The sequence below is a fragment of the Melanotaenia boesemani genome, chromosome 5, assembly GCF_017639745.1.
Source record: "Melanotaenia boesemani isolate fMelBoe1 chromosome 5, fMelBoe1.pri, whole genome shotgun sequence".
Classification (NCBI taxonomy): Eukaryota; Metazoa; Chordata; class Actinopteri; order Atheriniformes; family Melanotaeniidae; genus Melanotaenia; species Melanotaenia boesemani.
In genome coordinates, this window is record NC_055686.1 from 4,154,729 (window position 1) to 4,181,823 (window position 27,095).

General features: G+C 42.4%; 1 protein-coding gene and 2 long non-coding RNA genes across 6 annotated transcripts; 1 reads left to right on the forward strand and 2 right to left on the reverse strand.

Moving 5' to 3' along the window:
- Nucleotides 1-1,010: 1,010 nt before the first annotated feature.
- On the reverse strand, nt 1,011-8,311 carry LOC121640491 (Fc receptor-like protein 4). Of its 2 annotated transcripts, none has more exons than XM_041986285.1 (8): nt 8,256-8,311; nt 8,123-8,189; nt 2,616-2,773; nt 2,463-2,498; nt 2,026-2,286; nt 1,704-1,946; nt 1,466-1,630; nt 1,011-1,274 (listed from the first exon to the last, which is right to left on the reverse strand). In XM_041986285.1, the coding sequence occupies exons 3-8, from the start codon at nt 2,644-2,646 to the stop codon at nt 1,171-1,173; spliced, it is 840 nt and encodes a 279-aa protein (XP_041842219.1). In that variant the 5' UTR covers nt 2,647-2,773; nt 8,123-8,189; nt 8,256-8,311; the 3' UTR covers nt 1,011-1,170. The 2 variants fall into 2 exon arrangements, with proteins under 2 accessions (XP_041842219.1, XP_041842218.1); XM_041986284.1 differs by lacking the exon at nt 8,256-8,311 and adding an exon at nt 3,467-3,638 and having other exon boundaries at nt 8,123-8,162.
- On the forward strand, nt 3,424-6,253 carry LOC121640581. 3 transcript variants are annotated; one of them, XR_006010516.1, is made up of 5 exons: nt 3,424-3,550; nt 3,651-3,901; nt 3,980-4,015; nt 4,128-4,223; nt 5,785-6,253. It is a non-coding gene; the product is annotated as an uncharacterized LOC121640581 (long non-coding RNA). The 3 variants fall into 3 exon arrangements; XR_006010515.1 differs by having other exon boundaries at nt 3,651-4,015; XR_006010517.1 differs by lacking the exon at nt 5,785-6,253 and adding an exon at nt 4,949-5,028 and having other exon boundaries at nt 3,651-4,015.
- A 7,001-nt stretch (nt 8,312-15,312) lies between the features above and the next one.
- On the reverse strand, nt 15,313-16,603 carry LOC121640569. The gene is made up of 3 exons (XR_006010501.1): nt 16,519-16,603; nt 15,794-16,126; nt 15,313-15,721 (listed from the first exon to the last, which is right to left on the reverse strand). It is a non-coding gene; the product is annotated as an uncharacterized LOC121640569 (long non-coding RNA).
- Nucleotides 16,604-27,095: the final 10,492 nt, after the last annotated feature.

The following is a 27,095-nucleotide window of genomic DNA, read 5'->3' on the forward strand; positions in this document are numbered from 1 at the left end:
TCTGGAAGACGTCTTGCTTGGTTCCTGTTGGTTCCTGTCCCCAAGAAGTTCAGACCATCCAACCTCAACGACTACCGTCCAGTGGTCCTCACATCGCATGTGATGAAGGTGCTGAAGAAGCTGCTCTTGGCCAACCTGAGACTGCAGATGAAGGATCTTCTGGACCCTCTGCAGTCTGCCTACCAGCTTCATGTGAGTGTTGATGATGCCGTCATCTACCTGCTGCAGAGTCCTTCTGTCTGTCTGTCCGTCCGTACGGACTGTTAATATTTTTATATTGTGTAAATAAGTTAAAAATTAACTAAATAAAAATGTAATTTTGAAATTTCATAAGAAAGGATTTAAGAAGATTGTTAAGAAGACAATATATAAAGACAAACAATTACTCACAGGGAGAATTTAGAGTGTGGGAGGAAGCCGGAGAACCCAGAGAGAACCCACACATTCACCTGGAGAACATGCAAACTCCACTGATGGAACCTTCCTCCACCCAAGGCTCGAACCAGCAACCTTTCTGCTGTGATGGTGTGGTGATAACCACCCCACCATCACGCAGCCCCTTAAATATCCATGAACTGTATCTGTGAAAGTGCCCCAACATGATTTAAATATGAAATTTACAGCTGAAGCTCTTTTCATATTTACCTCTGAGAGGCTCTCTATGCTTTTTTTTTACCCAGTCATGTTACTAACCTGTTGACATCTAACTTAGTTGAACGGTCATCCAGCTGGTTCTGTTTAGTGCTGCTTACTTATTCAGCTTTTTCTTGTCTCGTGTAAAGACGTCCCACTGCCTGAAAATTCAGGATAACCTGATATTCTCCATGAAACAGGAAAAGTTTCCCTTTTCAAGTTTAAAGTAATTCATTGTGGCTTTATTTACATTTTACACAGCATGTTGGTTTTCTTGGAAACAGGGTGTTTAGAGTTAGTACATTTATAAAATGAGGCCTATTTTGTTCCATATTTTATGTCCGTAGTATGAATATAAATAAAGAGCAAAAACTGGATGACGTGTCCATATTTATTCTCCTTCAGAAAAAAGTTAAAATGAAGCTGAGGAGGGTGCTAGCGCCTCCTTAACAGATGCTGAGCTCAGTTCAGGAAACATTTGGTTTCTAACGTTTGAAGACAAGAAGAGCAGAAGAAGAGAGAGATGAGATGTTCAGCTCAGTTTAAATGATGCTCTGTGGTGACATCATTATGGTCATCATCCAATCTCTGATCAGCCTGGGAGGATGGAGTCATCACCATGGAGACGGGCAGATCGCTTCCTACAGACAGAGCAGGTTAGAAAGAAAATGTAGATTATTGATCAACACAAGAAGAAGAATTCAGTTTAGTGATGTACAAGTCATGAAGGAATCGTTCAATACTCAAGAATCACTTTACTGACTTGTGAATCATTACTCAGCTCCGTTGACTCATTGATTGATTGACAGGTCAGTGAATGGTTCAGTGTTACCTGTGTCTCTGTGTCGATATAAAGACACCATGAGGAGGGTGGAGATGAAGTACGGACAGAAGACCAGCAGGTGACGGAGCAGAGTGAACACAAGATGGAGGGACGATGAGGATGAGATGAGGGGCGGTGCAGTGGAAGTAGGCGGGGTTGTGGTTGTAGGTTTACCTGCAGAGAGAATCCCACCTGGTCAGGTGACTGTGGATGAAATAAGTGCTGAAATGAGAGTGAAGCTCCTCACCTGTGACAGAGATCCAGCTGGGTGGAGACTCTCCATGACTGCTGATGCTACACCTGTAGAAACCTTCATCAGACCTGGTAACATGGTGGAGGGTCATGTGACCTGTAGACTCAGTCCTGATGAGGGAGCCATCTTTATAGAAAGCAGCTGGGAGGTTGGAGGGAGGCTTTGATTGACAGCTCAGAGTGAGGTCATCTCCCTCCATCACAGGGAGGACAGGACTCTGCAGGATCACTGATCCACCTCAACACAGAGACAAACTACAGCTTTTCATCCATTTCCACACAGCTTCATCACCACTAACTCCACAGTCTGATCTTACCAGTGACAGTGAGGGTGATGCTGTTACTGGTTGCTCCCTCTCTGGACTCACACAAGTAAACTCCAGAGTCCCTTGTGAAGACAACACTGATGTTACAGGATGAACCAGCTGCTTTCCCCCATCTATCTCCACACTCAGACAGTTGTCTGGTGGTGTTTCTCCTCACCGTCCATCCAGCAGAGCTGTCGTCCTCCTCACAGATCAGAGACACAAAGTCTCCTTCAAACAGCTGAGATCTGCTGGGACTGATGTTCAGACGAGCTGTGAGGGATGAAATGACACAACAATGATCCTTTCCATGAATGTGACATTAAATCCTGTCAGAGAGTCTCAGAGAGGAGACCTGGACCACCAGTCAGACCTGAACCAGTAAAGACAGACAGAGTCTCTGCTGTCAGACAGGGTTTCTTGGACAGAAGCAGAAGAAGTTTACTAACCTCCGTTTGTTGTGCAGCACAGCAGTGAGATCAGAGCTGCAGAGAAATGACACTCAGCTCAGTTGGAGCTTTAATGACGGCTCTGCTGTGGGAAGCAGCAGTGATCATCTCTCAGCATTTACACACCAACACACATCCAGCAGATGGACTCACCCAGCAGCATCTGGACACATGTTCCCTCCATTCTGCAGCTGGATGGAATCAGACCAGCAGCAGTTTGACTGACTGGAAAACCCTCCTCTTCCTCTTTGTGTGCTGCTACACGTCAGATTTGTTTCCTGTTTTGCTCTGCAGCACAAACCACATCTCACCTACAAGAACAAAGGTGCAGATCAACACATGCTCACAAGAGATCACATGGTAACAAGCCGGAAAGATTTTTAACTTTCACTTCAGCTGTCAGTTGTTTCATTTTTCTTATTTGTACCAAAGTTCATTTAACTACTTTGTCCAGCACATTTACCCACAGCCTGCCACACGTGTGTTCGAACTAAATCTAATGGGAAAGTGTGTCCAAGCTTTTGAATGGTCGTGTACATGATGTCCATCCTTCTTTGTGCAGGAATGTTTATCTACACAATAACAACAAACATGTTCTTCAGAGTTCATTTCTTCATGTTAAAAATCTTTAAGACACTTTAATCTTTGGAGTTCAGTGAAAAAAGTGCTGCTGGCACCAGAGTGAGGCGTCATGAACTGGACCAGATCTGCTCAGAACATCTAGCATTTTCTGTCCAGTGTAAAAATATATATTTATTCCAACCTCAGCATATGAAGTCATACCTAAAAGAGTCGGTTTGCAAAGGAAATACAAAACCTGGTGAAACATTTACCAACATTTTTCTGCCAGCTGTAAAGTGACACAGTGACCACAGATCAGTGGTTAAAGCCGAGAGAAGAAACAAACCACCTCCATCTCACTTCCTGTCAGCTGACCTGCTCTCACCAGCAGGAGGAAAAGGTTTGTTTCTACAACACTGATCAAATTAATGCTTCAACATCACCTTCTTTTATAGGTGCTCTTTCTAACGTTGAGAAGGTTTAACAGTCACTGCTGCTTAAACTGGGTCAGTGAAGGCATCACGCAGGTACTGATGTTCTCCTGCAGGTTCTGGTGTCAGATGTTGGTCTCCATGTTGTTGCTGTCTGTCTCACTTCATGCTTCTCTTCATTTCTCTGTTAAAACAGAACTAATAGTTTCCTGAGAGAGATCAGTGGAGGAGAAAACACAACACTGACACCCACACACTTCACTGGCTCTCTGATCACATGGAAGAAGCTTTCTAACAGGGTGAGCAGAGAGGAAACCACAACACTGACACCGAGTCACAGAGGAGGAGGAGGAGGAAGAGGATTTGATGTGAGGATGAACGGAGCAAACAGTGGGTCTGATTTCAGCAGCATCAGGATGGAGGAAACATCTCTGATGCTGCTGCTCTGTAAGTACTGGACTCATTTTACTCTGCTGTCTTCATGAATGTGAACGTTAAACTGAGCTGAGTTTCATTCCTCTGCAGCTCTGAGCTCACTGCTGTGCTGCACCACAAACCAAGGTTAGAAAACACCTCACACTTTCAGCCTGTTTCCATGGAGACGCTGAGATACTGGCTGCTGATTTATAAAGACTAAAGAGATAATCATAAACTTCTTCCATCTTCATCACAGCTCGTCTGACCCTCAGTCCCAGCAGATCTCAGCATATTTTTTAGACAATATGTTTCTGAGCTGTGAGGTCTCCACCCAGCTGATTTCTATTCACAGGTGAGGAGCTTCACTCTCATTTCAACACTTATTTTATTCACAGTCACCAGCAAGCGGATTGTTTTAATCCCTGCATGCATAACTCTCCACGAAGCGACAGACAGCTAAACAGGTGTACTGGACACTCAACAATTAAATGATGACTAGGACGTGAGTTAACACTTTACAATAAGGGTCCCTTAATTAACGTTAATTAGCGCATTATTAAGCATTAATTAAATGTTGAATAATATGTTATTAACTAATATTATGTATTACTTAGTGTTAGTTTGCATATTACTTAATGCATTAATAAGCAGATAATTAATGTTTACTACTCAACCTTACTTAATGCATTATTATGTGTTAAAAGTTGAATTATGTAATTATTTGTCATCATGTATGCATTACTCAGCATTAATTACAATGTCAGTTAACATGTTTGTAAGCCCTTAAAAATTTCTCAATTAATTGTTTAGTAATAGTGTGGATTTTTAGTGAATAAGTATTAAGTAACAGTTAACTAATACATCTACTAATCCTTCCCTATATGGTGCACATTACCTGGATCGGCACTAACAAACCAATATTAATGTCGTAAGTAATCATTTACTAATGTTGTGCTGTGTATGTCTTCAGTTAGGGTCATTTCTTGTAACCTGAGGGTCTTAAAGTAACACCAAGACCCCTTCTTTGATGTTTGGCTTTAAAGAGTGGAGAGATACTCTTTTCTCCATGTCTTCCAGGAGACATTTGCCGATTGTTGGACACGTTTCCATTGTTGTTGATGCAGGTCAGTGTGTTTAAAAGATCCTGATGGAGGAAGAGCTGTACAGATCTTCTGTGTCTGTATCATTGCTGGAGTCAGAGGGAAAGGAGCATGACTTGACACAGGTGTGAGGGGTCTTAAATTTATTATAGTGGCTGATCTGTGAAAGAATAGAGTCGAGAATCCGTCTTGAAATCCAATTGTTTTTTCCCCACACCCCTTCCATATGTGAGGAGTGGGGTGAGTTAAACGGCCAAGTACACCCCTCCTCACTTAGATACTTGGAGATGCTGGTTTCATCTTGAAGGAAGTGCAACTCTTTCCAGGCTCCTTCGCAGGACCACGTACTGCAAAGAAGCAGAGTAGTGCAGTGATGAAACCCGACAAATCCAAGAATTCTATCACCTCCATGTGTACACACGTACACCTAGACATGTGAAAGTACTGCCCACCTTTTACTATTTGTTGCACCTTCGCTGGTACGATGAGTGGAAATGCTCCAAGGGCCAAATACATCCAGACCCACATTAGTAAAAGGGGTTCTGTATGATCAGGGGGAAGATCTGATATTTTTTGTTCTGCCATCCTACCACTGAGTTTCTTACAGATGACACACATATTTAATGGAACGGTAAATGGACTTCTACTTATAAAGCGTAATATTTAGAATGCTGGAAATACATTTCTTTTGCTAGTGAAACAGCTGTAAAATCTACATCAGACAGCCATGAACACATCTATGAAGATAGATGTTACGGTCTTAGGCCTTGGCCTTGGTGTTGTATGTAAATTTCTGTGTTTGGTTGCAACCAGGTGATTGGCTGACTGCCTGGATTTCTCCATCAGCTGCCTGGCAGTGTCATTGCTCGTCCACGATTGGCTGGCTCCTTAGCACATACCTGGCTGTGCCATCACCCGTCTGCAATTGTTCTGCTCTGTCATCACCCGCCTGTGATCGGCCCAATCGCCTGATGTCCAACTGGAGCTCAACTCTTTAAGATGGCTGCTGACCATCATTCAGGGCCGCTGTGATCATCCAGCACAGCTTGTCATCTGCAGTCTTAGGACTTGGTGTTGCAGTGTGTATTTAGGCTGAATTGTGATCAGTTTGACTTGTTTTGATGATTTTCTTTGAACAAGCTTGGTGTGGATGCTTTTGCTTATTGTGTTACATTGTGGATGGCTTTAAGTCTTTAGTATAATTTTGGTTAATCTTGAAATCTCTTGGTTAAGGTTGTTTGTTTTGTGTTTCATTGCCTTTTGCTATCAGAACTGTGTTCATTTACCTTTAGTAATTTTTGCTTTGAAAAAAAAAAAAAAGCATTTTACTTATACCATTTAAGTTCTTGTCTTTAATATTGGAAACCTCTTTTTTTCTAGTGGAGCCAGGGTTGTAAAAATAGAGCAGGGGGGTATTACACGAAGCTGGATTAAGGGAAAGCCAGGCTTATCTTGATTTAACTTATCTTATCTGGGTTTGGAGTCACACTCAAAATTAAAGTGAAAAAACACACTACAGGCTGATCCAACTTTGATGTAATGTCCTTAAAACAAGTCAAAATGAGGCTCAGTAGTGTGTGTGGTCTCCACGTGCCTGTAGGACCTCCCTACAACGCCTGAGCATGCACCTGATCAGGTGGTGGAGGGTCTCCTGAGGGATCTCCTCCCAGACCTGGACTAAAGCATCTGCCAACTCCTGGACAGTCTGTGGTGAAACATGGCGTTGGTGGATGGAGCGAGACATGATGTCCCAGATGTGCTCAATTGGATTCAGGTCTGGGGAACGGGCGGACCGGTCCATAGCATCGATGCCTTCATCTTGCAGGAACTGCTGACACACTCCAGCCACATGAGGTCTAGCATTGTCTTGCATTAGGAGGAACCCAGGGCCAACTGCACCAGCATATGGTCTCACAAGGGGTCTGAGGATCTCATCTCGGTACCTAATGGCAGTCAGGCTACCTCTGGCGAGCACATGGAGGGCTGTGCGGCCCCCCCAAAGAAATGCCACCCCACACCATTACTGACCCACTTCCAAACCGGTCATGCTGGAGGATGTTGCAGGCAGCAGAACGTTCTCCACGGCGTCTCCAGACTCTGTCACGTCTGTCACGTGTGCTCAGTGTGAACCTGCTTTCATCTGTGAAGAACACAGGGCGCCAGTGGCCAAGTTACCAATCTTGGTGTTCTCTGGCAAATGCCAAACGTCCTGCACGGTGTTGGGCTGTAAGAACAACCCCCAGCTGTGGACGTTGGGCCCTCATACCACCCTCATGGAGTCTGTTTCTGACCATCTGAGCACATGCACATTTGTGGCCTGCTGGAGGTCATGTTGCAGGGCTCTGGCAGTGCTCCTCCTGTTCCTCCTTGCACACAGTTAGAGGTAACGGTCCTGCTGCTGGGTTGTTGCCATCCTACATCCTAATACTAAAATATTTTAGTTAATCTCTTACATTTTGTTAAAGAGCCAAATGAAGACTACAGATAAAGAAAAAAAAAAGAGTTTTCTCCACATTTTTTCTTGGTTGGACTTTAAATATAGAATTTAACATAAAAAATGACAAATGACAAAGTTTCTTCTTGAATCTAGACAGAAAAAATGGAGGAATGTGTTACCAGGGGGAAGTGTGTAACGTAAATTTAAGAACAAACAATGTAAAGTTTTAACTCAGTTTATCACATAAACGTAGGGGGTCATCCCCATTTGCTCCTCCTGTCGTCTAACCCGGAACCCGCCTACTCCCACCTGACTAGAACCGCACACCACAAAGGCGCGGAACCCGCTTAGGTAACCGGCCCTACAGCAGGCAAAACCAAAACCACACACGATTGCACTGCAACCCACTGCAAACTAACACCCATGTCTGCATGCACAAAAGTCAGATGTAGAACGGCTCCGGGTGGCTACTGACAGGAGGGCTAAACTCATGGGAGTGCCCAAACAAACAAAACAAACAAACCAAAAATTAAACAGTTAGTCCGCTCGTACAATCAGCACCATCAGAGACAACTCGGACCAGGAGCGGACTAACTTTAAAACAAAAACCCTAAAAGGACAGCAGGCAACGGTACCCAACAGCTGCAGAAAAAGAAATACAAAATTACTACAACAAAATAACACTTTTATCCAAACACATTAATCACAACATACCTGCAGCGTTGAATTCCCTTACTCAGTCAACACTTTTCCCAGGATCAACATCCCTCAGATCCCAGCCCTGCATTACAAACTAAATTTAAAACTCATCCACCATATAAAATTCAACATATAAAAACATATTTACCTGATGCTGCTAAAATCACCTTGCACCAAGGCTGACGTGGCCCAGCAACGTCCTGGCAACTCCAACAGGAAACTGGCACTCCCCACTACAGTGCCACTTCCCCTTGTATAGAGGAACAGCCCCCACCGACACAGCGACACCCTATGGTGCCAACCGCTACAAATGAAGTGTGAAGCCATCTCATTGAAATGTGTGCATGTGGATCTGAGCAGTGCAGCATTTAGCTGCTATTTGTCCTGAAACCAGCAGCAACCTGACTTCAATATCTGCAGCATTTCTGACTAAATTCACATGAAAAGAAATGAAGACTTTGTGAGAGCTTCTTCCAAAGAAACACTTTGTAGTAGTTGTGAACACGATGAGGGAAATAAAATCTAACTGTGCTTTTTCTGTCAGATATTGTGATTAAATGTGTTAAATTCCAGCTTCCACTCAGTGTTTCTGCAGAAATATTTGTTTTACATCAGATTTCTACATGAGATGTGGGACAATATGTGACATCAGCCACCTGGAAACCAGAGAAAAATCTGCATTTTAAAGCTCTCCCATGGAGCTGAAGAATCCTCTTCTGTGCTAGGTGAACACAGAATTGGCCCCTTCCACTCGCCGTACATGTCCATCACAGAGACGCAGCTGAACAAGCTGAATCTACGTCATTGGAGGAATTTCTGAGTCGTGTTACAGCTTAAAATGGATCCAGTAATCTTTGTAGGTTTTCTTAACATTAGCACGTTCTCTGAGATGTGAACTTTCAGATTATTTAGAGCGACTCTCCTCATTAAAACCGTCTTATCAGGACATTTCTGTGTCTTCTCTCATTTCTGGAGAATTATTCCGTGATGAGGTTTGACTGATCAATACTCACTGTGGGAGAAACAAACTAAACAAATATTCTTCTGTTTCTGCAGCGTATCATGTTTAGTTGTGAGACCTGGTTATAAATTTATATTAACTTGGCAGTTCCATGATTTTCCCTTGTCTCAATACAGAGAAGAAGAAAATCTCTCCTTCATTAACCAAATAACTAAGTCAGCTTTTAACATGTAAGAAGGATTAAAAATAATACATTTCTCTTTAATTTTAGAAAGTTAATAAGGTAAAGAAAATAGGTGAAAAACTCAAGTAAATTAGACATAACGTGCAGTTGTTCTTCACTGTAAATCAACAGTCTGAACTGGTGTTACCGTGAGGCAACGCTGCCCTCTGGTGGTCAAAGTGGGAATTGTTCTCTAGAGATTGAGCTGTGAGGAGGACCAATGCTCTGCTGGATGGACTGAGAGGAGAAAAATGATGGATGGAGAGAACCAGCATCAGTTTTGTCTCCCTCATCAGGACTGAGTCTACAGGTCACATGACCCTCCATTGTGTTACCAGGTCTGATGAAGGTCTCTACAGATGAACCTTCTGGATCACCAGATCCAGAATATCAACATGATCCGAGTCAAACAATGTGAGATTATAACATCTACCATGATGTCATCTTGTATTTTTTTATGATTCTGGGTGTTTTCTGGTGAGTTAGAAGATGTGACGGCAAAATTATCTCCCCATAGCAAAGAATCCTTAAAAAAATCCCTGGATCCAGACGTTGATTTGTATCGTTCCGAAAATCTAATTATTTCTTTTATTCCATTTCTGACGTTTCCTGAGTATTTAATGAAATTCTATCCATAACATTTAGAGTTATGTTGCTGACAGACAAACTTAACAGCAGTGAAAACAGAATAAAAACATGTGGCTCAGCTTTGGCTCTGCTCCCACAAAGGAATGAGGAAGACTCTGTAGCAGATTCCAGCATCTTCAAAATAAAGATTGGAACTTTTGTTTAATCATGACTGAATTAAACATCTTTGAGGATTTTCTCTCCTTACAGACTAACGGTTCCTCACTCCCAAAGTGGGGGTCTGACTCAAATTTATGACTTGGTCTCCAGTTCCACAGATCAACAAAGGTCGACTCTCTCCAACATGGACTGGGAAGGACTTCATTGAGTTATTTACGAGATCTGGGAAATTTCTGAACTTTAATCTTCTGCAACATGAATTTGCTTTTTAATTAACAACCAAAGGATCCCAGATGCAACTCTTCATCCCAATGTCCACTTTTGAAACTGTCTCTTTCTTAACTGGTGTTTTTCTTTCACTGATAAAGAAACCCCCTTTTCCAGGACATCTGGACACACCGAGGAACGTTTATCTTAACATTCCAGAGGGTAATACAGTGTCTTAATGTTTCTCTGTGTCCCAGCAGTTAAAGATTATACTTTACTAGTCCAAAATGTTCACTTAAATAAATACATATATACATATGTGTTTTATCTTGATACCATGCACATGCATATAATCATTATCATTTGGTACAAGGTTTAATCAACAAGCTTGATTAATTGGTGACCTGAAACTTTATTACTGTGTTTGTGTGAGATATAACCTTCTTACCATTTTATTGTCTTTTCACTGATGATTTAATGATGTTTCATTTAAGGCTTTAATAACTTGGATATAAAATGTTTAATTTGATAACTATTTACAAAATGATCAGACCAACCCACAAGACTGTTATTGGTCAAGATAATGGTCCCACATCCTTTCATGGGGCGGGTCTTCAAACTAACACTTTTTGAACTCAGAACAAAGATTTTAGTTCCTCTTCCTCTTTTGGTCCTCTCTTCCTTAAGTTGACTTCAAGTTCTCTTCAACCCATCCTCTCCAGATATGGCTCTCTTCCAGAGTTAGGACACTTCGTCTGAACGCAAGAGAGAGAGAGAGATGCTGCCGGAGAATTAAGTTTTCAGTGATGTGAAGCACATCACCCGATCCCAAGTTTGTGCCTGCATTCAAGATGAACGATCAATTTTGTTCCTTTTTGAACTGATTAACTCCGTTAGTTCACTCCTTTTTCAGCTAATACTTCGCTTTTCTTTAGTTATGTTTTTATCTTTTGGACTTTTAATATTGATCCTAAATTTTGATCTTTACTTTGGATAACTGGTTAACGCAGGCTGACCAAAGCTTCAGAACCAGTGCTTCAGAGTTTCTTTTTGGACTGACCTAAAGCTGGACTGACCTAAAGCTGGACTGCCTAAAGCTGGACATTTTTCACCGCATCACTGCAAGTGTCCATCATCATACCACCAGCCGAGCCGCGGGAGGGTCCGCATCTGCAGAGCTGCCTGATCCAAACCTTCGGACCACCACGTGACGCATCTTCTGGCATTCTGGAAGTCGCTCGGGATCCAAACCACCTGTGCCAACTTCCTCACTTGCCATCAGAGTCACCACAACGTTCCTAAGTCGGCTCGATCCAAACAGAACCGGACGAGTCCTGCTCGGATCAGTTCTCTGCGTATCTGCTCTAAGAAATGGTTTGGTGTCTGACAGTGACCCTAGTAGTTCTACATCTTAGTTAAACTTAAAGTTTTAAACAGATGAGATTCAGTTTTCCTTCTTTTTCTTTAGGATCCAGAGATCCTTTTTCAGTCCGGAACCTTAGTTTAATTAACACCGCAGGTTAATTAACTTTGTTCATTTCTTGCTTACATTTCATTCATTCTGACACATTGAAATAAGATTCTGGTTTGAACTCCATATTCTGCATTTTACAATGTTTGATTCATTTTCCCATGCAAAGTCCTTTGTAAATATTTCATTTTCATTTATGCATGATTAGTTTAGTAATAAATATTCCATATTTATCCTAAACTGGTCTGGTTATTGTGAACTCCTCCTTTGAACCATGTTATGGGTCCCTTCGACGTAAGAATTCATGATAGTACCGTCCTGAGACTGGTTGACTGATAACTGATTGATTTGACTAGCTTGAATTAATTAATTAATTAAATTAATTAATTTAGTTCTCTAATGGTGTCCACACAGCCATTAGAATAAAGCTATCTGTGTGGTGGTGCCTCGAGGTAATCAGTTTAATAATTTTATGAAATTAGTAAAATTAATAATTTTATTAAACATGTTTAATGTTTAATGACGCTAAACGCTACAACTCCGATGGGGGAGTGTTGGAGAAAAATACATTACCAAGAGTCTGAATGAGGGAAGTTTAACCACGTTTATTACAGGAAAGTGGTTTTCTAGCTCTGTGTTGTTCACCATGGAGAGAGAGACCAGATAAAACCGTCTCCTTCCTTCAGACCTTTCTCAGAACAACCTGTCTGATCCTGCAGATGTCTCGTCTGCAAACAACTCAGTGTCTCCCACGAGAGCCAGACTGTTCCAGCCCAGGGTCCGAGACTCTCAGGTCATCACTTTGTACACAGAAAAGTCAGAAAACACAAAGTATGATATGATATGAACACATCATGTAGAAGAGGAATAACATGTTAATGTGGATAAAATTAATATATAATGGATGATGTTTAATAAATGTAAAAATGATCAATGAATAAATGCTAATAAAGGATGATTAATGAATAATAAATGCAGTAAATGAACAACAATGAAATCTCTTCTACAGGAGAAATGATCAGCTCCTCTTACTACAACAGGACCGAGTTTGGAGGAACCTGGTTTCCATCCTGCTGCTGGTTACTGAGTAGTGATGTGTGATACCATTTATTTTCTCTCCCATCCGATACAAGTAAAATACAAGCCAGTATCGGCCGATACCGATCCCACACCGATACTTTTGTACAGAAACTTCATGTGTTTGGAAAATCACTTTCAAAGCAGCTACGCTGAGGGGAAAGGAAGCACTAGTTCCATTTTTATAGAAAACTTTCTGACTCAAACTGAAATTACCAGTAAAATACATCAATAAATATAGAAATGCCACAATAATTCATGTGTTTTGTCATCACCTACATATTAAAATATTTAGTTACCATCAGTCTAAACAATGAGAGGGATTGATGTTATTGTCTTTCTATCCTATTAAATATTTTCATCTGTATTTTTATTTATAAAACCCTACAATGGCTGTTTTACTAGATATTTAATGACAGCAGCTTCCTTACCGACTGAATCTGGGCCTGTTGAACTGATGTGAGCTGATCTCAGGACACATTTCACTCCAAGCTGAACTCATACAGATATTTATTGCAGCATTTTCTTATTTCATAACCACATTTAATGCTGCACATAACAAACAAGATGCAATAGTCTTTAGAACGAGGGGAACTCCTGTTGTTTGAACATCAACACAAAAACCTGAACCCAGCAGACAGATGAAAACCACTTTCCCAACATGTAGCATCAGTGGTCCACAGCTCCACGTTTCCTCCCTCTGAATAGTGGTTAGTACCTGCTGCAGCATCAAAGGACTCCAAGAGTGACGTGTCTCGCCTTGCAGCACCTGTCCCGCTAATCTCCTCCTCTTCCTCATCATAATTTAATTATATTCTGTGTTCTGGTCGACTCTCAGATGTTTCAGGAGGTTTGTGGTGCTGCTACAACACCTCTATGTCTTCACACACACATCATACATCACACCGTTGCTGTTCAGCTCCACACGTGATGCTACGGCCTGAGTGAGAGATGCTGCTGCGCCCCTACGCTGGGCCACTTCACATAGGACTATGGCAGGCGGAAGAAAAAGTAGTTCCTGCCCAACTGGGTATAATTTAGAGAAGATCCGGATATTCTAGTTACTTTCCACTGTATTCCACTTCAGCTACCTCTAGTATGATCACACTGCTGGACACTGCCCCCCTTTTTAGATCAGCCTCTGCATATAAATCCTTTCTAACACCTGTAAACCAGCAGGTAAGAGAAGGTCCTGCTCTGATTTGTATTTCAGAAACCAGTTTATAATTTACCTTCACCACATTCATGGCTCCTAAAAGGTGAACCTGCCGATCCAACACCTGCACAGCACCAACGATTTAGAGAAGACACCCCTTGTTTAATCTGGACTCTCGTTAGATATCTGAACCTGATCCATCTGCTGTATTATGAGTAGCAGATTTTACAGCTGTGTCACCAGCAAACCTCCGTTAATAATGAAAATAATATAAAATTAATGCAAACAAAAAGCTCTGATTAAACGTGCTGCAGTTCTGAGTCAACATCCAGCTAGTTTCCTCCTCAGAACGAGCTGATAACTACAAGAGAGACGCCGATCAGCTGATCACCGACAGTCACGTCATGATTCAAGGAGCAACAGGAGAGGGAGGAAGAGGAGGAAGAGGAGTGGAGGAAGAGGAGGGAGTCTTGCCAGCACAGAGACACAGAGCGACTGGAGCAGCAACGTTTGTCCTAAAGTGTTATAAAAACAGCAAATACGTGTGTGTGTGTGTGTGTGTGTGTTGGACCCTCTCACCATGAAAAGTGTGGCTGTCCAAACCCCCACATCCCCCACAGGTGGACGCCCACGCCTGTCTGCATCAGTTCATCTGGGATCCACCTCGTGGTCTTTAGGAAGACGCCCTGAACGTTGACTCAGTAGGATTACTGACTCCTGGCCTATGTGAGACCAGTTAGACCAGTTCAACCAGGAGGCTCTGACCAGGCTGGTCAAGCCCCGCTTTCTTCTCTGATCCTGTATAACTGAATTCTACTTTTCTCTAACACACCCCTGGTCTTGTAGTTTTTCAGCAAGGTCCTGGTCTAATGTGGTAAGGTCAACAGTGCAGCACATGAACCCAGTTCCATCCAGATGAAGAAGTAAAGGAACCAACAGAGTTCAAGATGAAGAAAAACATCCACAAACAAAACAAATAAAGCTTCATTACATTTATTGACATGTAGGGACAGACATTTCTCTTTTACTTTATCCATCCATCGTTCTCAGATACCAGGATTACACACCCACGTTAACTGTTACAGAGAGGGAACATCTGGAAAGTTCCCTCTCCTCTTCCTCCAGATGTTACGGTGAGGGAACATCTGGAAAGTTCCCTCTTCTCGTCCTCCAGATGTTACGGTGAGGGAACATCTGGAAAGTTCCCTCTCTTCTTCCTCCACATGTTACGGTGAGGGAACATCTGGAAAGTTCCCTCTCCTCTTCCTCCAGATGTTACGGTGAGGGAACATCTGGAAAGTTCCCCCTCCTCTTCCTCCAGATGTTACGGTGAGGGAACATCTGGAAAGTTCCCTCTCCCTCTTCCTCCAGATGTTACGGTGAGGGAACGTCCTCCACGATGCTGGAAAGTTTGGTCCAGAGTGAGACCTCTGTCACAGTTAACAGGATCTACGGCAGGACGCCTTCATGACACTAAGAGTCTAAAACAAACAACAACAAGATGCTGGAGTCCAAAACACACAGCTGATCAACATGTGACATCACACTGACTCCACTCTGACATCACTGATCACTACTGATCAATACTACGTCTGCAGGCTGGAACAAATCCTCTCTTCATCCATCGTCCATCAGATCCTTCACTGATATTTTCTCTCTGATCCAAAGTCAGATTGGATCAATAATCAAAGATCAGACTGATTGATCAGCCATCAGAGGAGTCGGATCTGCTTCTGTTCCTGATGTCCTCTGATCCTGGACCTGAACTCTCCCTGCAGAGGAGACAGAAGACAGTCAGACAAGAAAACAGACAAACAAACAAACAAACAAACAAACAAACAAACCTTTAACTTTGAGCAGAACTGTTTTCCCTCTTATGAGATCGTCTCCCCTCCAGACTCTACATTTGTACCGTCCACTGTCTCCATGTTTGGGATGATCCAGAATCAGACTGAAGTCTCCAGTTTTCAGAGGATCTTGATTCATCTTAGTTCTGCTTCTGTAGACCTGGTCCTGGTCTTCAAGTTGACCAGAACCGTCCTGGTACACGTGGACCGTCATTTCTGGTTCAGGTTCCAAGCGCACCCACACCACATCAGCGTCTTCAGGCAGGTCAGGTGTAGTTCTGAAGGGCAGCAGGACAGACTCCGCCCCCTCCTCCACCTCCACCTGACAGTCTGAGAGAAGAAGAAAATCAGCTGATCAGCTTATTGATGAGTGATCAGAAAGCGGGATCAAACAGTGAGTGAAGATCAGATGATCCAGTGTGAAGAAGCTGCTGCAGAAGCAAATCCATGAAGAAGTGAGTGGATTTAAAGCTGCAGCTGCTCTGTCTTCTTCTTCACATCACAAAACATCATGTTTGCAGAGAAGAAGAGAAACTGGATCAGTGAAGAGACTCCAGCTTCACATCAACATCACATCTGAGAAGCAGCTTTCCAGCCTCATTTCTTCCCATCAAACAGCAGCTTTGATTCTCACTGGATCCCACTTTGCTCCAGTTTACTGTCAAATGATGATCAATGAATCCAGATCAATCCCAGTGGAAGCTGCTGCTGACCAGACTGACCTCAGATCTGCTGCTTCCTCCAACAAACTGCATCTCTGACTGGATTTGTTCCATCAGTCCTGGTGGAAGCTGGAGCATCTTTGCAGGATGAGCAAACGTGACAAAGCTTCAGTCTCTGAGAGCAGAACCACAGCTTTCAGTCACAAATCTCTCCTGATCCACATTCAGCCCGACTTCTGGACTTTAGGACTCCAAACTGGATTCTTCAGATGTTCCAGCTACATTTACCCAGCTGTCTCCTATAGATGAGCTTGACTGAAACAGCAGCTCAGACTGGATCCTCAGGGACACCATGGATGATGCTCATCAGGAAGAGTTCAGCCTCTGGAAGAAGGAAGAGGATTCTCTCTCAGCTCTTCCTGAAGCTGCTCTACATTACTGGCTGCTTCAACATCCTGGAGGAGACCTGAACCCTGGTCCTCCTTCCTCCACTAGTCTGAGCATCAGATGATTTCTGCAGCGTTTGATCTTCAGAGATGTGGAGGAGAAATTCCCTCACACTCACATTTCCACTTTCACACAGCTGATCTGGGTCTCCTCAGCACAGGATGCTGCAGGAAACAGTCCACTGGCAGATCCCAGACCAGCTTCCATGAAGGTTCAGGTTGTCCATCTGAGACTCAGCAAGTCCATCTAACACACACAAAAAACTTCCATCACACACACATGGAGAGGTGTGTGAGAAGGAAGCTGGGAAACCAGTTCAGCTGGAAGTGGAAACTGGTTCATAGTGTGAAACATGTCAGAAAGTCTGGAAGTGTGTGAGCTGAGAAGAAACAGTAGAAGAAGAAATGAGTCCAGCTGTGAGGAGGAAGAAGCTGGATGCTCTTTAAATGTGAGGCTGAAGGAGTGTTTGTCATGTCCACACACACACACACACACAGAGAGAGAGAGAGAGAGAGGTTCCAGTAATGAGCCTCCAGATGGAGGAAAACTCTCCGTCTTTATGTGGGTGTGGATCAGTTCAAGTTTCACTCAGACACGTTTGTGATGGAGCTGCTGTTTGTGTTGGTCTGATGGAAAGAAGAAGTCAGCAGCTCTGATGGTGTTTGATCCCACTGGTAGAAATGATTCCCAGCAGAACCAGTCCCTTTTGTTTAGGAAGGATCCAGTGGAAGCACTGAGAGGGACTTCCTTCCCCCGGCCCCCCACAGAACCCCTCCCAACCAAAAACAGCCTCTTGCTTCTGGACAGCTGCGTCCTGTTTCTCTTCTCCACCATCAGGAGAAGATACTGGCAGTTCTTTCAGCAGAGAAGCTTCTAGATGCTTCAGATGATCTAACAGATGAAAGTCAAACAGCTTCAATGAACACACACGTTTCAAAGCAGCTCAGATCAGAGCTGGAAGAAGCTCCTCTGAACACAAAACACATGTTCAACACGGACCTTCTTCTTCTGTCTGGAAGCTTCCTGTCAAACACAAAAGCTGTGTCCCAATTCAGGGTCTGCACACTTCGAAGTGCGCAGAGTACGTAGGCTACAGAGAGTCCTCCTTAGTCTACACACTTCGAAGTCTGCTTAACGTTCGTGAAATGGACAGCCTACCTAGTCTACAAGAATTTCCCATAGCAACAACACAGAACGCTGAATCACTTAAACCTCTGAAATTACTCGTAGGAAAGTAGTAAACGCCTGAACACGGAGCGGCAACACCGACAGTAAAAAAAAAAAAAAAAAAAAAAAAAAAAAGAAGAAAAAGAAAGAAAAAACACGGTTTGAGGCTTTGTTGTTTTCCAGGCCGGTACACACTTCATTAACCCTTAAAAGTAATTGAATATCAAATATTACTGAATTTTAATGTCACCGTTTAACAAACATGCTTTAAATGTATTTGATTTTGTAACGTATATACTAAGGTGTAGTTAAAAAACGTACTTTTTTTTTTAAATAAAACTTTATTTAAACTTAATACGACTCTTCTGAGGTTGCTGATTCGCCACCGTCCCTTTGCGCAATGAATTGTGGGAGGAAAATAGGCCGTGAAGGATGCATCACAGCAGCCTTCGTTTGAGGCCAAACGAAGTGCGGATTCGGAGGGTCCTTCAAATTCTGTGAATTGGGACAGTACTTCGCGCACCGCGATGACGTATGTGGCCGACGAATCCGCACTTCGAAGTGTGCAGACCCTGACTTGGGACACACCCAAAGTCCACTACTGGGAACCAGCATACAGGAAGTCCTGATCATGTGACTCCTTCAGCAGGAAGAACAGAGGAAACTTCAGCCTCTGCTTCCAGACGGACTCGTCATTAAAAGACAGAAGGTCTTTGTAGAAGCACCTGAGCTTCCTCATCCCTTCATGGGAAACTCTCACACTGGAAAAAAGAGCAAATTCTCTGGAACTTTTTCCTGGAAAACTAAACACATGATGTCATCAGTCAGATGGTTTTTATGGATTAAATCCTTTAACCCTAAAACACCCCCTCTCCCTCCATCCCTCCCTCCCCTGCCCACCACCAGCAGCACTTTATTATTTAATGTCTGAAGGGGCTAAGCCAATGCTTTAAGCCACTGGTATGCAGATCCGGAATTGTGGTTGACGCACCTTTACCTGGTGTAGATGTTAAAATATGAACTGTCCAGACGCTGCCAGATGCGATTAAAAATCTGATTTATTTCCTGTTGCTTCCCTTTTATTAAGCATAAAACAGATAGAAAATGCACTTTCACAGCCTGACATGGTAAAGCGTGTGTGATCACAACCGATTTTCCCTTTCACGACCTAACATGCCCTTTACACACATCATTTCCTGCCTTATATAGATTTACGTCAATTGGCTCTTACATACCGGCCCCTAATTGTTAGACATAACAATTCATAACAAAAGTTCATTTTTAAGTCAAAATATGACCCATTAACCTTAATTACAAACACATAATCCAATATTTATATTCACACGTCTCTGTATTAGACATAGTTTGGCAAATGCCATTTTTGTTTGTAGCTTCACAGAGCGAACAAAACCTTTTTTATCAGGAATCACCTCCAAAACCTTCCCTAGGCACCAAGGAGGCCTCGAGGTGCTGAAGAGTCCATAACCACAACAATGTCCCCCTTTGATCAGATTTCTTTTAACTTGGTTCCACTTTTGTTTCTCCTGGAGTAATGGTAGATACTCTCTGACCCATCGCCTCCAAAACAGATCAGAGATGTATTGGACTTGTCTCCAGCGTCGTTTCATGTACATGTCTGCTGCATCAAAAAGTCCAGGTGGTAATGCTGGCTTTCCTCTTAGAAGCCAACAAATGGTTAGGTGTGAGGGGTTCCAAGTCATTTGGATCATCTGATAACCTTTGTGATTGGACGATCATTTAGAATGGCTTCAATTTCACACATAACTGTGTTAAGTCCATCCATATCCAAAGTCTGGTTCTGTAAAACAGAGTTTAGAATGCGCTTAATCATGCGGCTGATACGCTCCCAGATGCCACCATGATGAGGTCCTGCAGGTGGTTAAAACTCCAGTTTACTCAAAGGGAATGAGAGCCTTTTGTATCTTCTCATGATTTATTGCAGCAAGGGCTTCCTTTAGTTCTCTTGCTGCTCCCACAAAGTTTGTTCCGTTGTCTGATCTGATGTTGACAACTGACCTCTTCTACTGATGAAGCGACGCAAAGCATTTATGCAATCATCAGTATCTAGAGAACTTGCAACTTCCAAATGCACAGCTCTGCTTGCCAGGCAGGTAAAGATGACACCATAACATTTGCAAGTTGCTCTTCCTCTTTTTGTTTCAATGGGCCCAAAGTAATCAACTCTGACATTAGTGAATGGAGGCAGATCAGGAGTAATTCTCTGCCTTGGGAAATCTGCCATCTTCTGATCCATTGATCTTGCATTGTGGCGTCGGCAAAATTTGCATTCAGCGATTACTTTCCGTACAGCAGAGTTTCCATGAATTATCCAGTATTGTTCTCCTTACCACAGCTAGAGTGTGGTACGTCCACTATGACCCAGCATTTCATGAGTATGCCTGAGAATGAGCTTTGCAATATGTTGATTTTTTGCCGAGTATTATTGGATGTTTTTCTTCCAGTGGCATTGCTCCATTATTTAGTCTTCCACCCACTCTAAGAAGATTGTCCTCCCAGGTTGGATCCAGCTTGTAAATTGGACTTTGCTTACAAACTGTTCCTTTTTCTGTCAATGCTGTTATTTCTTCCTCAAATTGTTGTTGCTGGCAGTAGCGTACAATAGCAGATTCAGCTTGTGAGAGATCCTCAAGGGTTAAAGTAGATTTCTTGACATTCTGGAATCACTTGGGAATTTGTTTTGAGCAGAATCTGCTTCCCTGGCCACCTTTCCTTCCTTTCTTTGATGACTGAGTTTAAGCACGATTGATTTCAACTTGAGAAACCATGCCCACTGATATCTTGAGCTTGTACCAGTCAGAGAAGGAATGGATAAGATGATCAGAAGGATTTAATGAATCACCAGGTCATCAAGCTCACAACTGCCATCTTGTGGACTTCTGGATCATCAATCTCCACTACTGGATCAAAGTGAGTTTTGTGGCCACTCCTGTTCAGACTTCCAAAGAAATTTGGGACCCTCTAGCCAGATGCGATTGTTCAACAAAGTCAGACACCTTCATTCCTCTAGATGCAACATCTGCTGGATTTTCTTTGGAGCAAAATATGTCTCCATTGAGATAGGATGTGAAATTTCTCTGATGGCTGAGATTCTATTTGCTACAAATACCTGAAATCGGTGGTCTTCATTGTAGATGTACTTCAGCACTGATGTACTGTCTGTCCAGAACACAGAATCATCAATATGAAGTTGCAGCTCAGCTTTCAGCATAGAATCCACTCGTGCAGCCAGAACAGCAGCTGTTAAACTCCATCCGAGGGATTGTGAGGATTTCAGTGGAGCAACTCGTGCCTTCCCCAACAGAAATGCAACATGGACCCTTGTGCTGAATCTCCATCCTGATGTATGACACGATTCCATAGCCATCTTTGTGGCATCAGCAAAGTGATGCAACTGGGTACAAATGGATTCCCCAAAGTCTCTTGGACGTATACATCTAGCTAGCTGAAATGATGACAAAATGCAAGTCCTTCAATCCAAGAATCCACTTTCTCAAAATGTCAGGAGGTAGAGCATCATCCATCCACAATTTCTCCGGCATAGCTCCTGTTGCATCATCTTAGCAGAGAGGGTGACAGGTTGCAAGGATTCCTAAAGGATCATATATGGAGCTAGTTATGATAACATACCACGCCTGGTATGAGCCTGTTTTATTTCTGTCTTGAACTTGAAGTTATCAGTTTCTACACACCAGAGTAGACCCAATGCTCTTTCAGTGGGAAGCTTATCTTGATCCAGATTGAGCTCTTTGAGATCCCTTTGCCCACTGATTTTCTGGAATGCTTTGCAAAACATTTCTTTTGTTGCTGATCCATTTTTCCAGAACAAAGCCTCCTCGTTTGCAAAGTGTGCCAAGATCCTTCATCACTGTGTTTTGCTCTTCATCTGAGCTGAAGCTGATTAAGCAGTCATCCACGTAGAAATTCTGCTTCATGCTTCACAACCACATCAGAAAAATCCGGCTCATGTCATCAGCAGTCTTCCTCAGGCGTAGCTGGCACAACTAGGTGATGACACTGCACCAAATAAATGAACTGTCATCCCTGAAGCTTTGAATTTCTTTATTCAAGTCTCCATTTTGCCACCAGAGAAACGAGAGAAGATCTTTGTGAGAGTCTGACAACCTTTCACCTGATGAAAACATTAGCGGTATGTCTCCCATGCCTGCCACTGGGTTCTGCCTGAACCGATGAGAACTCCAAGCAAGAGCTAGTGAGATTGGGAACTCTGGTAACAACTCTTTGCTTCAATGATCTTCCTTTGTATGTGGCTCCACAATCAAAAACCACTCGCAGAGTTTCCTTTCTGGGATGGATAGACACCATGATGTGGGATGTACCACACCTTTTCCAATTTGTCCATCCAACCCCAATTCTGGTACCTTTTCTGCAAACCTTGCTCAATTATATTTTCAAGGTATTTTGCATACTCTCTGGTGAAAGTGTGGGTTTGCTCAGAAATATTCTCCTCAAACAATAATCCTCTGCTTTGCCACTTGGTAGTTGTTTGGCAAAGCAGTTTCAGAATTCGAGGGGTAAGTTAAGAACATATTTGTTGTTCTGTAGCTTTGCAGACGATTCCCATAATATCCATGAATCTTAAATCTTCTCTTGACACTCTACTTCTCTGCAGAGTTCTTTCATTGAAATCATGGTTTGTATTGATTTTTGCCAGCATTAGCTCCAGATTTGCCACAGAAATCGTTTACTACTGCAGTTGTGCTGTTACCACCTCCCATGTAAAGGACCGTTGATGACCCATCCTAATACTGTTCTTATAGCGTAGGGACCATCAGAACTACTGTTCGATAACTTCCCATGGCTCCAATAGCTTGGATGCGTTGGTTCCTATCAACAAATCAACAGTGGGTATTTATATTAGGAATGTTGACCTTTGACAAGTAGGGAAATCTTTTCAGGTCTGCAGCAGTAGCGATGTTAGCCTTTGACACTGGCATTTGTTTCTGTGTCAAAACTTCATGTAGTAGATGGAAAGTGCTGGAATTCAAACCTGCAACCTCCAGTCCAAATAATAAATGTGCTGGAACCACTTTCTCCTGACCCCATTGTTGTCAAAAGAAATTGGAGGAAAGGTACCCTCATTTTCAACCTCATGAGTTTGATTTTGCATTACCCACTGATTAGCATTTTTAGCAACATCATTATTAAACATCATCTTTGCTTTAAACCAGATATTCATGTTTTTCTTTTTTCATCTTGTGGCAATAAACCCATGATACAATTATGAACACCATGTATTCATCACACAACTCAGTAAAATCACTCAAAGACTTTTTTTACTTCAGAAACATCACCCATTTCCATTAAACCTTTTATAGTTTCTCTTAATTGACCAGCCTTATTTTAATTGAACCTTTTTGGATTTTGCAACCTTTCGATCTTTTCCTGCCATTGCTTTGGCAGTGAGTTTAACCACTCTTTTGTCCAAACACACCTGAGTTCCAGTTCTGACCGATGGCAGTCACAAGATTTGTCTGAAACACTTCCTCCTCAGTTGCTGCATCAGCATCGTGTTCACAACAATGTTTTCATTTGTCCGTCAAAGAAAGTTGTCAAGTCACAAAAGTCAGTCAGTTGTCGCAACTTGTCTTCTTATTTTGACTTAGCAACCAGTGCACTGGAATTACGCGTTTTTTTATGGCCATTCTGGGTTGTAGCGCTACACATACCTCCGAGAAGAGTAAGCCATTAGCAAGCCGATGAAGCTCCTTGCCGTTTACCGAACCAGCGAGATCCCGCCGACCCGTTCCACCAGTTGATGCTGCTGAAGCATTACCGCTGACGGCACCTTTCCTCCGGGTGGCCTCGTGGCAACACCGCCCCAGGCGATCCTCTCACCACCGATCATCCGCTAGCCGACCTCTCCGGCACGCAGCCACCCCGACGACGCTCCTCACCGGATCTCCCCCAATCGGCGCGCGTCAGACTCCAGGTATTGGTGACAGGTGACAGCTACAGCGCCCAGCTGATCGCCTCAGTGCACGTAAGCACAAACGAGGACGATTTCCAGGGATCCAAATATTCCATTTACGTGTCTCCACTTGTTGCCTTTTGTTGACTGGTTTCGGTTTTTAAGTCACTCAGTTTTTGACTTTACTTGAAGGGCTAAGCCAATGCTTTAAGCCACTGGTATGCAGATCCGGAATTGTGGTTGACGCACCTTACCTGGTGTAGATGTTAAAATGAACTGTCCAGACCGCTGCCAGATGCAATTAAAATTCTGATTTATTTCCTGTTGCTTCCCTTTTATTAAGCATAAAACAGATAGAAAAAAGCACTTTCACAGCCTGACATGGTAAAGCGTGTGTGATCAAAACCGATTTTCCCTTTCCGGCCTAACATGCACTTTACACACATCATTTCCTGCCTTATATAGATTTACGTCAATCGGCTCTTACAGACAGTCTTATTTACACAGAACAATGTAAGGAATAGGAAGGTAAAAATACACAACGGCAACGTCGATTATTGTAACCATTCCTAACTACTGTTTGAACACCATATATGGTTTGAACGATGGTAACTAATATTGTCATAAGCTGAATATTCCACAGTTGAACTGTATAACTTACTTTGTTCAGCTACGCACACGAGTTTCTGGCTCGCTGCAGGATATAATCCGCTCACCATCTAGAATGTTCTTGTTTGCGCCTGCGCACAGGAGCGGTCTTTCTAACACTGTATGACATCAACAGCATGTAAATCGTAATATTTTCTGTTTTTTAACTTTATCTGTCAGACTTGACTGAGGCGTACCAACAGGTGACGACAATGATCTACCAAGTGACTACACAATAAATCTAGGCTCACAGCATAATGATAACTGTTCTTACAGGAAATCTATATCCAATAAATAAAATTTAGATCCCAATTCATTTCAAATAAATGGGTTATCTATTCTTACTTATTAGTATCTACTTGTGTGAATTGCTTTTAAGTCTTAAGACTTATTTTGACTGAGGCAGACTGACTCACAATATAATGTGTTCTTACAGAAAATCCATGGCAGATAAATAAAATTTTGATTTCAATTCATGGAAAATACATGGCTTTCTATCACTATTTGTTAACTATCCCAAGACTTACTCCCTACATATACATAATAAATCAGACAAACACCCTTTGTTTTCCAAATGCATTTAATACCTAAAAGAATTCCTTTACAATAGCATAAAGCTCCACTAGATCAGCATGTCTAGCCATTTCTTTTCTCTGCTACCCTTGAATACAGTCTTCACCATGGTATGCTGTGCTGCATGGGGATGCTCCAATCGCTCAGAGAAAGGCGTGCGTATGTATGGCTTCCCCAAAGACAGGGACAGAAGGAAAATATGGACGGCCAAAGTCAGCAGGATACATTTGACCACCATCAGGGACTGTGAAAACAAAAAAATATGTGAGGTAATCATATTAAAACAATGCATTTACACATTTTCAAAGACCATATCATTGGGAAGTTTAATATTTTTAAATTAAACACAGAGAACACATCACAGGGAGATTTATATGGTTGAGGTTGCAGAATGTAGAACAAAAGCCAGGAAACAACACTTAAAAGTGGCCAAACCAGGAAGGTGAAGAAGAACAGTATCCCAGTTAACGTCAGGCAACCCCAGAACTGCTGAAAGTTCTTCAGGACAATGCTGCACGAGGGAAGAGTGATATACTTCCCTTAAGCATCTCTCTGCTTCTCTGCTCTCATCCTGCACACTGAGAGCTGAGTGCTGTCTAGTGCAGCAAATGCACTCAAGTACAATCAGCCATTTATTTTGTATATGTATATTTTGTTAAGTTCTTAAGGTTAACATGTTTGTTACATTTAACAGGTTAGGTTTTATAGTTGCAAAGATTGTAAACACACACACACACACATACATATATACATATATATAAAGACCAAGTGAAGGTAACTGATATACACTGATAATACAACATAATTAATATATAATAGTATAATATATAGTGAATATATGAGTGAACTTTTCACCCTGCAATATCAAATGACAGCCCTAATATTGTATAATTGTATGGGCTGCACTATTCCACAAAACAGCTCACTTTCTAGTTATTATGTAAAATGAACGGTGTAATTATTGGCCTGGCCTATAGTGTTAAATGTGTGAAATGCGGTGGTCACACATTATTACCCACATACAGAATCATCTTCATATCTTTGTCCATAATTCCACAGCCTTATAAATACATTAAAATTAAATAAAAATGTAACTACAATCGCTCTCCCTACACATTAACCTCGCTATCAACGGCGTTGGATCAATTTTTATTGACGAACAGAATTTACATTCATCAGCCTGTGGCATCTGTTGCTATCAGTGTGCTAGCATAAACTTTTATCGGTTTATAATCTCTAAATATATTAATCTAGACGGTGACACTCCGTCAACATATTAAATTACTCCTGTCAAGTTGATTTCGATGCACAACTGATATGGAAATATGACTATTAAAACATCTTACCTTGAAGAAGTGTAGCTCTGACAATCTGCTCCATTGAAATACATTGACCGTCGCTTAGCTTTTGCTAACTTCCGGGAACTTTTGAGGGGCTCCATACGCCGCCATTGCTGTGAAAAAACTGAACCATTGCAGTGAACGGAGATGGGGTGGAGAGGGTTTGTGTTTTGGTTCTAAGGGGAAGTTGCGAGAAGGAAAGGAGGAGAGTTTTCACAAAGGAGAACGAGTCCTCTGGTTCCTACCGCAGAGGGGTTGGCATAATCCGGTTTGTGACTGGGACGGGATGGCTTCCCTGGCGGATGAGGAGGAAGACATGGACAGTAGTCAGATAGACAGGATGAGAAGGATGAGTAGGGAGGATAGGAATATTTGTAAAAATAGGAAACGGAGTCTGGGGGGCCAGTTCTGATGAGAGTAGTGGAGCTGTGGGTCGGAAAAAAGTAGTGAGAGAGCAACAGAAGTTTAAAGTCATTTTGAAGTTTAGGCAT

Coding starts and splice junctions, on each gene's coding strand:
- LOC121640491 (XM_041986285.1), bottom strand. CDS start 2,646: ATGGAGGGAACATGTGTCCAGATGCTGCTGG. Junction 2,499..2,615: donor ATGTGTCCAGATGCTGCTGG/GTGAGTCCATCT, acceptor ATTTCTCTGCAG/CTCTGATCTCACTGCTGTGC. Junction 2,287..2,462: donor GTGCTGCACAACAAACGGAG/GTTAGTAAACTT, acceptor CATCCCTCACAG/CTCGTCTGAACATCAGTCCC.